Source organism: Crocodylus siamensis, chromosome 2 (assembly GCF_052110815.1).
Source record: "Crocodylus siamensis isolate JL-2025a chromosome 2, ASM5211081v1, whole genome shotgun sequence".
Classification (NCBI taxonomy): Eukaryota; Metazoa; Chordata; order Crocodylia; family Crocodylidae; genus Crocodylus; species Crocodylus siamensis.
The window spans coordinates 266,483,520-266,495,368 of record NC_143396.1 but is presented as its reverse complement, the minus strand read 5'-3'; the positions used below and the strand labels follow the sequence as shown (position 1 = coordinate 266,495,368).

General features: G+C 39.3%; 1 protein-coding gene across 3 annotated transcripts in view; it reads right to left on the bottom strand.

The window, feature by feature from the left end:
• UNC79 (unc-79 subunit of NALCN channel complex) overlaps positions 1-11,642 on the bottom strand; it is a 189,973-nt gene extending 178,331 nt beyond the window's left edge. For all 3 annotated transcript variants that reach the window (XM_090034994.1, XM_090034993.1, XM_090034995.1), the window contains exons 1-2: positions 11,621-11,642; positions 4,772-4,892 (exon numbers count right to left, since the gene is read on the bottom strand). In XM_090034994.1, coding sequence (XP_089891120.1) covers positions 4,772-4,892; positions 11,621-11,642 — 143 coding nt within the window. The remainder of the gene's footprint in view (positions 1-4,771; positions 4,893-11,620) is intronic.
• Between the last annotated feature and the right edge of the window lie 207 nt (positions 11,643-11,849).

Below are 11,849 nucleotides of genomic sequence, written 5' to 3'. Positions count from 1 at the left end.
GACAGCATAATTGAAATCATATAAGTAAGTCTTCTATAATCTATTGTTATTTTAAAAATGAATGATCAGAGTGCTGATTCCTGAGATTTTTCAGATTTTTTTTGTTTGCTTGACTTTCATATGCTAAATTTTGCTACTCTTGATTAGAGGTGTGAAGGTATCAAATTATATTCCAGCCCTAGCTACCTACTGGGTCTACCAACTAGCCATCGCTCCAGATGCTTCACTTCTCAGTGCATCACTCCCCAAGGGCAATATTTCCATGAAGGATATTATACTATTAACAAATCCTTGTTTTGGAGAGTGCAAGACTGTAATGGTCATCATTACAGTCCCTCTTCCATAATGTGGAGGTACAGCCCATGGACACTATAGGTCTCAGCACACAATTCTGCATCTTATTTAAGGTGGTCTCCTACGTATTTCAGGAATAGAGAGGAGATCTCACTAAACCTGCTCTAAGCTTATTGGAGGATGGGATATATATCTAAAAAATGAATAAATAAATAAAATCCCACTTCCAACCCCCCTCTTCTCTGGGGACTGGATCACTGTCTGACCCCAGTTCTTTGATAGTACCAGTCAAAACTCGAGATCCAATACTACCCCTGAACTTAGAAAATGTGGGCTCTAAGTTCAGATATGACCTTTGTACTTGGTTCCTTCCTTACTCAAAATGGAGCACTGCATGCTAGGATCTTGACTGTCTGCAAGCCACACCTCCATACTGAATTTGCTCCATTGTATGCAAATGAGCTACCAAGGCATCTCTCAAGGTATATTTACAAAGTAGAGTGCGGCACAGGGATACACAAGCTAGATCTAACCAAGTACGAAGTACCAGGTACCAGATGACATCTAGCCATGGTAGCACAAGGGCCCATACAGACTGAGAAGCAGGGAAAATTATACTGTTCAGAGTTACGCACATTTCACTTGCTTCCTGTACCCAGATGAGCTCATTTGGATGCTATACTGCAGTGCAAAGTATAAACATAGACTGCCATGTAGCTGGTCAAAGTTTGAGCACCCATGATGCAAAGCTATTCTCTAAATTACTACCTTCTGGAAGTGGTTTCTGTAGAAATAATGCAAGAGAAATTGTGTCTCTCCACTCACAGAAAGACAGTTAAAAGATCTTGTGTGTTAATAACTATTATGTAAGTTAAGTATTTTGTCTATAATTAAGAAATATGTAAGGGGAGTTTTCTCCAAGAAAACAACAAAGAAGCAGGTGTTCTATTAGATGTTTATTAAATTCTAGGTTAATCCTCAAGTGAGGGAAAAAAAAGGCTGGAAATGAGCAATGCATGAAACTTAAATTCATGCTGTAATGTAAAGAAATGCTTCTGCTCAAAGACAAAATAAGAAAGAGCTAAATGAATCAATGTCTTATGCATTGTGTATGGTGATTTTATGTGATGTTTATTCATAAAAAGTAAATTCCTCATTTTTTTCAACCATAACCACTTCTGCAGCCCCCCACCCTTGAGCCTGTGACATATTCCAGCTCTGTGCAACTTGATGGACCAAGTTCATCACTGGTGTAACTAAACTAAAGCCAGTGGATGCACCAGATACAAACATGACCCAAAACAGTAGGTCTTACCCACTCAGAAGAACAAACTCAGTGGGCTTATAGCACAAAAGAGAAACTGTATTGCCAAAAGGGTACAATGGGCTGAAAAACCTACATCTGCAGAGGCCTACTGTCCTAAATTAGGGTTCATTTGATTGTGTAACTGTCCCCTACAGAGCAACAATGAAAATGCATGACCCAATAAAATGTTTATCTTTGCCATTCATGAGCTGCCAAGAGAATACCAACTAAGAATACCCACTCAGAGCTCTGGAAAGTGTTCCAAACCATTCTGCAAAAAAATAGCAATCTTATCAAAAGTGGCAGTTCGAGGACCTGATCTAAAGTCCCTGGAGGTCATTGGCAGGTTTTCCCATTCCCAATTAGTACTCCCTTAGCAGCCCAGATTCCTTGTATTCTCTTCCTGTTCATAACTTGATGGCTTTGTACCACTGACAGCTAGACTGTGCGTCAGCATCCTGATGGGAGAGGTGGAAAGAAGGATTGGGATGAACAGCGCTGGATTAACCCTTTAGTGGGCCATAGGCAAACAAACTCGTGGGTCCCCACTTTTTTCATTAAATAATTATAATATGTAAAATAAGCACAACTGTGCCCCTTCTTCACATAGGGCCCTAGGCATATGCCTAATTTGCCAAAGTATTAATCTGGCCCTGGGGATGAAAGATGTTTAAAGAAAATTTTGAACAAGACCCTGAGCAAACCAGGCTCTTGAAGTGTTGTTTATTTGGGGTCAGCCTACTTGTAATCCCAAAATGGGACCTGCCTACATAAGCTAAGAGCTCCCTTCTTTCTGCCTGCCACCCTAACTGTAGGTAAGGTTTTTTTACCTTCCTCCTCTTTCAGCCTGAAACTGTTTATGCAGTTATGGTGGGCTCACACCACAGGCCTCAAAATCATCCCCTTTTTCAAACACCTCAGATGTCAAGGAGCTCTGAATTAGCCTGCTGTAAGGACACTGGCTATTTATGAAATCTGAACCTGCATCCAGGTTTGGCTTTCTGATGTGTCCTAACTTTGAAAATGTTCAAGATTCTGATTGGCCCATTTTAAAGGAAGAAGCTATTTGTGAAAATTACATCCAGATTGATGTATTAGCTGCCACCTCAACTCCTATACAAATCAGAGTGTTTAGTATTGGGGTTTTGGTTTAGTCCAGTCTCTAGCATGGAATATTAAGAGGCTACGTGCAATTGTTACCTGGTGGAGTAACTGTATACTTCTGAGTTCTGCTTTTATAGCCTATTAAGCTGAAGCGGTTTCATTCACTCTAGAAACCTGCATGTTCATCAAGCATGAGGAATTTTCTATCAATATATAGCCTTCTGAACGAATTCTGAGTCCAGGCTCAGGCAACACAGAAGGAAAATGTTTGTGCCTTTTCTTGGCTGTAAATTCCAATTCCATGGCTGTCAGTACGCACAAGAATTGTCCTGAGAACAGTATTGGGCAAGTCACTATTTAAAGTCAAAATGGGGAACATATGCTTAGACTCAAAAACAACGTGTAAGGCTACACAGCTTGGGAAGACATGAATCTTAGATAAAGGCTGTTTGGTTGCACAAAGCCCTGGATACAGTTTTTGAATCTGTATTTTTTGTTGTTGTTTGAATGAACAAAAATTGGCTGATGTGGAACTACTTCCACATTTCCTACCTAGTCTCAATGTCCTTTAAATATCTTTTGTTTTTACTAAGGAGTTGAATGTTCAATTAATGATTGAACTTCATTCCATTCATCGGTCTTAAAAGGACCCTGAAAGCATATACATGTTTGTTATCACTCTAAATAAAATCCATGCCAAGTAAATGAATCTGTTCTTGCAAAAGAGGAACCTGAAATATAATCAGAGCTCCTGAAAGGTTGCAGCCAGCAAGGACTCTGCTGATAAGAAGCACACCTACATATGTATTTCCCTCTTAACGAGAGTGTTGTTGAATGTCCTGGCCTCTGAATGTACTAGGTGAACTAAGCATTCAGATTTAATTGCTTGCTTGTTAAAACCAACCAAAAATATCTTTTATGTTGATATTTCCACTCTCCAAAATAATACAAATGGCCACATTTTCAAATCAGCCACTGAAACTGAAAGGTGCATATTTTGCCAGGTGTACATTAAGTACTGTTGTTATATAAACAAATGCAGCTCTAGCTCACAAATACAAGTTTCTGGGCTTGACATATTTTGTCAGATAAGACACAGGCACAAAAACTACACCTGCAATATAAGAAGCCACCTTAAGGCCACTGAAATTTTAGGCCAATGAATCCAGTAAGTTAAATTGTGGGAAAACTGGAATACAAAACATGTTCCTCTTGTAATCCCATGCCTACCATAAGATTCTCCATAGTATGTTGGAAGGTAGCATTGCCTACCTAAACCTTTTCTCTAATTTACACATTGCATTTATTAATGTATATATATTACAACTAGAGAGTGGGACCAAATCAAACCCCCTGCTTAGAGCAACCCTGATCTGTTGACTTCATTCAGATTTTATCCTCATCCCTACAATGGGCTGAACCAAAATCCAGACTTGAAAGCCCTATGGATTATGGGGCACCTAAAACCCTCATTCTGCTGCTCTGGTTCATTCCTCTAGGTCAGGGGTGGCCAACCGGTGGCTCTGGAGCCACATGAGGCTCTTCAGAAGTTAATATGTGACTCCTTGAATCTTTGCACAAGCACAGGGTGACCAGCTTCCATAGCCATTATGTCACATTATTACATATTACTGTGGGTCTTTGGCAATGTACAGTGCTAAATTCTGGCTCCTTCTCAGGCTCAGGTTGGCCACCCCTGCTCTAGGTCCCTAAAGCATTAGAATGGTCAGGGAGGTCACAGTCATGAACTTGTGAAATGCTATCCATAATAACCTCCTCTACGCCTGGGTTTTGCACATGTGTACAGTCAGCTAAACCTAGAGGAGGGCCAAGCAAATATGTAATCAACCAAGTTTTGTTTTAGAATCAGCCACTCAGTAAGCAGCTCAACTGGGCAAATTGGGCAACAGCCGCTGAAGATATTTGTTTACACCATAGTTTTCTATCAAATTGAGCTCTGACTCATTCTGGTTGAACATTGATCCATTAGATCCATTAACCAAGAAGAAATCAGTAAGTACCCCCTAATAATTATTTTTTTCTTTGATAACATAAGTTAAAACTTACCTTAATAAGGTCTGAGAAAAGTATTTCAGAGTATTTGCAATGTCAGTTCCTGAGGGTACAGGATAAATGTTGTGAAGAACACGGTTATGATATTCCTGTAGGTAGCGGATCTTGGAAGCAACTAAATGAAGTAAATAACAAAAACACAGAAACTTCAAATTAGCTTAATTCCGGTTATCAGGAAATCAGAGCAGTTTTCTACCATTATTGGATTGTTAAAATCCAGCAACCAAGCTATAACTAACAGGCAAGTCTCTATAGTCTTTACATTTTGCCTATACTCCAAAATCAGAAGGGAAAAAAGGAAAACAGGAAATGCAGTGAACACTTTTCTAACCTGTTTTAGATCTACATTGTGTTAAGTAGTCAAAAAATACGTTGAACTTCTCCAGAGTCTTCAAAGATTTTTAGGTTTATTTGTAAGTAATGATTCATTAGGTCACACATTACCCACATGAGGTAGACAAGTCAATTTACAGAATTATAACCTAAGGCATACACAGCTAAGTCATTTGCTCTAGACCATACACTTAAGAAGTGGTGTGAGTGGATGTGTAAGGATCAGGAAAGGTTCAGAGCAAAAGCATTGCAGAGCAGAAATAGTGACTTCATAAGTAATCGTGTTTTTCCTTATTCTAATTAAGTTCCTTGTTCAGTATCAGAAGAAAGTAACTCCATCTGTGATTGTTTACCATTAGGACATGATGACAATAGAACAGGCTGGGAATTTTGTGTCATGTTACAATAATGTTAAAGTCAAGCATTTAAGTGAGAGTTACAAATCAAGTATTTAAGTAAGAGTTAATATTGAACCATTAAATTAACCCCTTTGCATGTATGCATTGTGACACAATCTTTCACTGTGTGTTGATGTGCTGCTACTTCCACATGACTCACACATCATACAGTTTGCCAGATGCATAGTGCCCCCTGAATGAGCAGCAGTTAAATCTTTTGTCTTGTGCATTAATGATGCCACATGATTCAAACCCATTCTGAAAAGATTAGTAATGTCATCACTGTTTTTTCTATGACTCTCTTCACTGTAGCATATGAGTACTCCACAAAGGTCCATTCACAAGAAGGGTCCTGTGGGCTAACCTAGTTTAGGCAAACTAGTTTATATAGTCAAAAACACATAAAAAAAATGCAACTATCCAAGGGTCTTTGACTCCCCAGCTTGAATTACCAGGTACCTATTGACAAGCGGGTCAACAAGAGCCAATCTTCAGCATGAGTCCAGAGCAAGGCTAGAATTTACACTTCTGGATCTCTGGAGAGATACCTTAACACTGCCCATCGAGTGTACTACCACTGGTGCTGTCTCCTAAGCAGTGTTAGTTTGAAGTCAAGTAGAAGGCAAGGTAGATCTGTACCTTCCAGACTAACCAAAGTGTGTGTGTGTGTGTGTGTGTGTGTGTGTGTAAACACATAAACATATACATATATCACAGATGAGGTGAGTTTTACCATGTGAAATCCTGTACTACATATATATACACTTTGGTTAGTCTATAAAATACAAATCTATCCTGGTATCTCCCAAAGCATAGAAATTAAGAGCAAGAACATATACATCTTCTTTTGGATGCTTAATCTTAGATGCACAGAGCTGGATTTTTACCAAGCTGTTGGCAAGAATGCTTTATATGTTCAAAGCACAGCTCCCAGTAATTTCAGATGCAGCTCTTAGTGCTCAGCACTTCAGTTCATCAGACCCTCAAATCCAATCATAAGTCAAGCATCTAACACAAGAAATATTCAACTATAGACCAAGTGTGAAAGGTTTGGCTTATGTAACATGCCCAGTCTCACATAGGAACCTTATGGTAGAGGCCACAGGATAGTCCAGATCTGCATGGTGGCATTCAATTATCTTAGTCATATGAACAACCTTTCTCCTGAATACTCCTGCCTCATTCACTTCATACCTTGCAACATCTGCAACAAACAAAGCAGAGGTCCTACAGATATATAAAAGCATCCCCTCCTTCACTAGGTCTAGGGTCTTGTGGAGAAAAGCATGCAATCATGTAACTAAAGTCTGTGCCATAATGCGTACACAAAAGGTTACACACGGGCAACCTTAAATTCTGAGATTCAGTCACATTTAAGTGCCAGTTTGCAAACTTAATGCTGTTTTAATTTAGTTTTTAATGGATAAAGGCCCTACCACCTGAGTCTTTATCCATCCATCTCCTAATGGAGAACTACTAGCAGTAGTACATCATTATCCTCTATGTGGATCAGTTACAGTCAGTTTCATAGGTACTTTTTATAAGAGAAATAGTGATATGCCAGATTCTTAGATTATATCCTAGGATCTGCATTTGTGTGTTTGAGCTGAGAGTTTAAGGCCTCCTGATTCATTAGTGATATTTTACCTTCAGCCATCAATACACTGAACTCAGCCCAAGAATATACAGATGTGTTGTGACAAAGGAAACAGAAGGCAGGAAGCTAAAGTATTTAATAGTATTTAATACTAGAAATTATGTTCCAAATTCATATTGGCTGGAGCATAAAGAGTATTTCAAAAATTTTTTATTGATTGTCTAGAAGCAAGGAAAGTTTTCTTTCATTTTTCCACAAAACTTATGATGTTTGATTAGAAGATCTCCAGATGGTGAAGAGTCTGGTGATTCTGCTAACACAGCTAACTCCCTCTGATTCTGGGCTTACTGCTCCTAAATAAGCACTCCAAATGCAAACTGATAAAACATTCCTAACACACCACCCTATTGTCTTCCTCCATATAATGCCTATCCCTACTATCTATCAATATAGTTTCATGGCAACAGAAGGCATTTTACAGTTTTATAGATCCTAGTTTCCAAAATCTTATTAGACAGTTAAACTACACGATGCAGAACATATAGATCCTTTATAAAGGTGCTCATATGCCATATATATGAGGGCTACAGAGATATTCATTTAGATTAGCTATGATTCAATCTGAAGGGAGAACAAGACTTTACATTTCATTAATGCTGGTTTTAATGCAAGTTCCTCTTGCTAGGGCAAAGAATACGAAACCCCACACGTCCATAAAAAAGAGAAAACTAATCAGAGGTCCCAGCCAAAGAACAACTCACAGATGGATTTACAGTTGCCATGTGACAGAATCAGATGTCCATAAGTAGAACAGAAATAGTAAAATGCCAGAGATATAAAGGAGATTCAGGTCAAGCTGTATTTTAAAGAGCTGCTCTGCTCTCCACAACAATTTTCTTTCAAAAGGGTGCAAAGCATGTGAAGGCTGCTGTTTTGTGTAAAGAAGGAAGATTATTTATTTCCATTAAGCATTAGTACCCAAATGAAACAAGTTAAAAGGACAGACAAACAATTCACAACACCAAGGTAATAATTTTGTCTGTAAAATGAGTCACTCCATTGTTGCTTTTGCTGTCTGGCCATGCCACCATTATACATACTATTATAATATCCAGGATTACCAACTGCTATTTTGAACAAAAGTACTAAAGTAAAAATTTGCCAAAGATGGGTTCCCAAATACAAATGCAGGCATCAAATATATGTGACCTAGTGTTCAGAATATGTTGATAAATCCTTTTGTCTTCAATGAAAACTGTAGACACTCAGCTGATACTTTAGAAAATTAACCCACTTTCATTTAGAAGCTTCTTTATGAAGTTAGGTTGCTGATTTTATTTCAATTAATATCTCAATGCAACGTAGGCATCTATACAATTCTGACTCCAAACTCTCTTTGAAGCCATCTGTAAAATCTGGGTTAGCTTCTCTAGAGATGCTTGATTCTTCTGAATTCATGGTCAGGAATATGAATTAGTACAGGAATGTTCCCTGGACACTACTTACCACAAACTGATGCCAAATTTTATTATTGGAGGGAAAAGAAAAGAACTGATGGCCTTGTAATTGTATGCTGTCATTGAATTCAGTAGGGCAGCTGAGCACCACTGTTGTGCTGTTATGTTTAATAAAGAACATCACTGTTAATGCTTTTCACAAGGAGCTCAGTATAAGTCCTATGTAAAGCTAAAGGAGGAAAACATGACAGGTGACTTTGTGTGACTCTCTGCAGGATGCCACCATGGACCTTTTGCCCAATTGACCTGATTTATTCAGAGCTGCAGAAGAAAAACAGTTTCTTGGGTGCATTTGTGAGGAATTCCAGAGTACCAGTGTTTAGAACTGGATGCTTTTGTTTTTCTGAACCAGTCAGTATAATCTTTCACTTTTATTTTTTTCAGTTGTCCCATTGTCAAATGTAGATTCATCATGGCTTCTGACTCCTACCTGAAATACTCTGGTTCTTGCCTGTTAGTTAAGCAAGACAGTAGTAGAAGCAGCGTCAGCTGAGGTTTTGGGGGCAGTCTGGGAATGGACCGTAGATCAGTATTATTCTTGTTGGAGAACATCATTATTGTCAAAACTTGCAGGTTAGAGAGTCTTGGAGTTATGCGAAAAGCAAATGAAAACACATAATTATGTTGTAGGAAGTAGGCAGGGAAGGAGCCTTGATAAACAAATTATAAAGTTTAAGTTCAGAGGGGAAGAAATGGCACAAAAGCTGTCCATTTATCGACTCCCTAATCTGTGAGAAGATAGATTCAGGGCGGGAACTGTGGAGATACCAATAATAACATTTAAAACTAATGAATAACTCAAGCTTGTAAGGAAGGGCACAAATCCTGAAAACTAAGAGAAATAGCTTGAGGGCAGTGCCAGAATGAAGTGTCAAGGACAACAGAAGGAGAAGAAATGGTGAATAGCAGCCAGGAAAGAAGTGAAAGAAGCAATTCAAAATATAGGAGATTGAGGACATTAAGGGTTGAAGAATATAAATGCCTGAGAGGGAAAATGTCAAAAACAATGTTATGGAAGAGGGTATGCACAATGGAAGGAATTCTTCCATATATCAGTGTAGGGTGAGCAGACCTTGTATATGGGGTGGCATGGATAAGGATAAGCAGGTTCAGAGTAATATGAGAGAGAATGTGAAGATACGTGAAACAAGATGGGAGGGAACAAAACATTGCATGATTCAGAGAAGGAGGATATAATTTATTCTTTATGTTTTTATTTCTAAAAATGCACCCTCCATAAAGACTGTATATAGGGTATCAACATAAAACTTAAACAACAGCAGCAGCCTCTGTAATTAAGAAGTTAACTTCAAAAAGTAAGCCAAATACAGTCCTTCAGTCTAATCAGGTAAAGGCTTGTAAAAACACAAAGGATTTTTGCAACAATCTTAAAATAACAGGCTTGAACCAAAGAAGGAAAGAAATATCAGTATACAGAATGACAGAGGAAATGATTCCAACATGGCCAGCAGTGCTTTAGACACTGTTTTGCTGAGTAGGTCCAGATATTGCTAAGAAAGCGTATCAGGGAAAAACAGTATATGGAGTTAGTGCTGGTGAAAAGCTATGCCTGCTCTGGATTTTTTCTTAAAATTTCCCACCATTGCACTTGCCAATATAACAGTTGTTATGCAAAGTGAGAATGGTGGGAGTGCTAGCACAGACCAACAACTGGTATTCCAACCACCATGTCATCTAACCTTACTCAGAGCAGACATAATTGGCATGGTAGTTAAAAAAAAAATCAGTGGTTGCTAGCAGCCCTCCTGCAGTATACATTAACAGAACTGCACTAGGGTTAGCAACAGCAGGGAATGTTCTGAAAAATTACAGAGTGTGCAAATTACATTGTAGACAAGGCAAGAGAATAAAGCCCTTCCTTTATTCGCCAAAGCTGTATGGCATGTGCAACAGCAAAAGCACAGCTGCCCTGCTCCATCATTTTGTCCCAGTGTGGGGGGACATGAGAACTAAATCACTGCCTTTTAATTCAATCTTTGAGACCCTTGTACAAAGAAATAGGGTGACTTTTTGTTCAGGCCCCAGGCCTGAAGCTCAATTAATGCCATATATACTACTGAGCAGCTAGCTGTCAGTTGACCTGGGGTCACTCCTGACCAGGGTCAATGATTTAGAAGCGATAGGTTTTGTCTCTTATTACTAAAATGAGTCAAAGCAATCCCTCATTTCTTCCTCCTCCCATCTCCAACACAGAATTTTCATAACCATGTTGCTTTCACTTTAACAGAGCATGCAAATATTACCTCATTAATAGCCCCAAAGAAACAGGTAAAAGGAATATAACCAACACAGAGGAGAGGTCATGGAGAAAGAGGTTACAGTCATTACAGATCTTTGTACTGAAAAATCACCAACTGCATTAATACATTAGGAAGAGAGAAGATGCTTAAAATAATGTCCAAGCATATTTAATCAAGGCTAGGAAGCATTAACCTTCTGCTGCAATTTACAGAATCAAGCAGCAGAGCCAGATCAAAATTAATACTGGGCCCTAAGAAGAACACCACCACAGGACTGAGGTTCCTTCTTTTCTTAGACGAAGGCAGAAAAGCCTTTGATTGTAATTCAAATACCAAGCAGTGTACAGCACAATCATAATTATGGGTTGCTTGTAGTTAGTTGTGTTAGTCTGCAGTGCCTTGTCTGACAGTCACTCTACAAGAGCTAATGAATTGCACTGTGCAACCTGACAAATATTCACCCTCCCATAGCTGATAAATTATAATACGGAGCCTAACGGATCTGAGTGAGACAGCCTGCCTCCTCCCATCTGCACCTCTGTACCCAGCCTCCAGTACCACGGACAGTGCAGTGTTTCCTTGCCAGCCCTCAACCACACACACGCGCGCGCGCGCGCACACACATGCACACACACGCGCACAGAGCAATTAAGACTCTCTCCATAATAGCAGTTGCTGCTGCTTCATTGTTTCTCAGAGAAAAGGCAGGGATCTGCTCCAGGGGGCCTTCTACTTACATTGCTCTGCCTTGGTGGACATGATGTTGTCCAGGTAGAAATGTTTTGCCTCAGGATCAGTGGCTTTTTGGTTCTTCTCTCTCCCTCAGCCAGTGATGAGTAATTTTCCCTGGTTGCAGTGAAGTAACCAGCATCAGCTGCCTCCCTCCCACCCCTCTGCCTCTACCATTGTTGCAGCTATAATTCTAGCACAAAATAATGCTGCAGGAGCTTCGAAGATGCCTTAGGG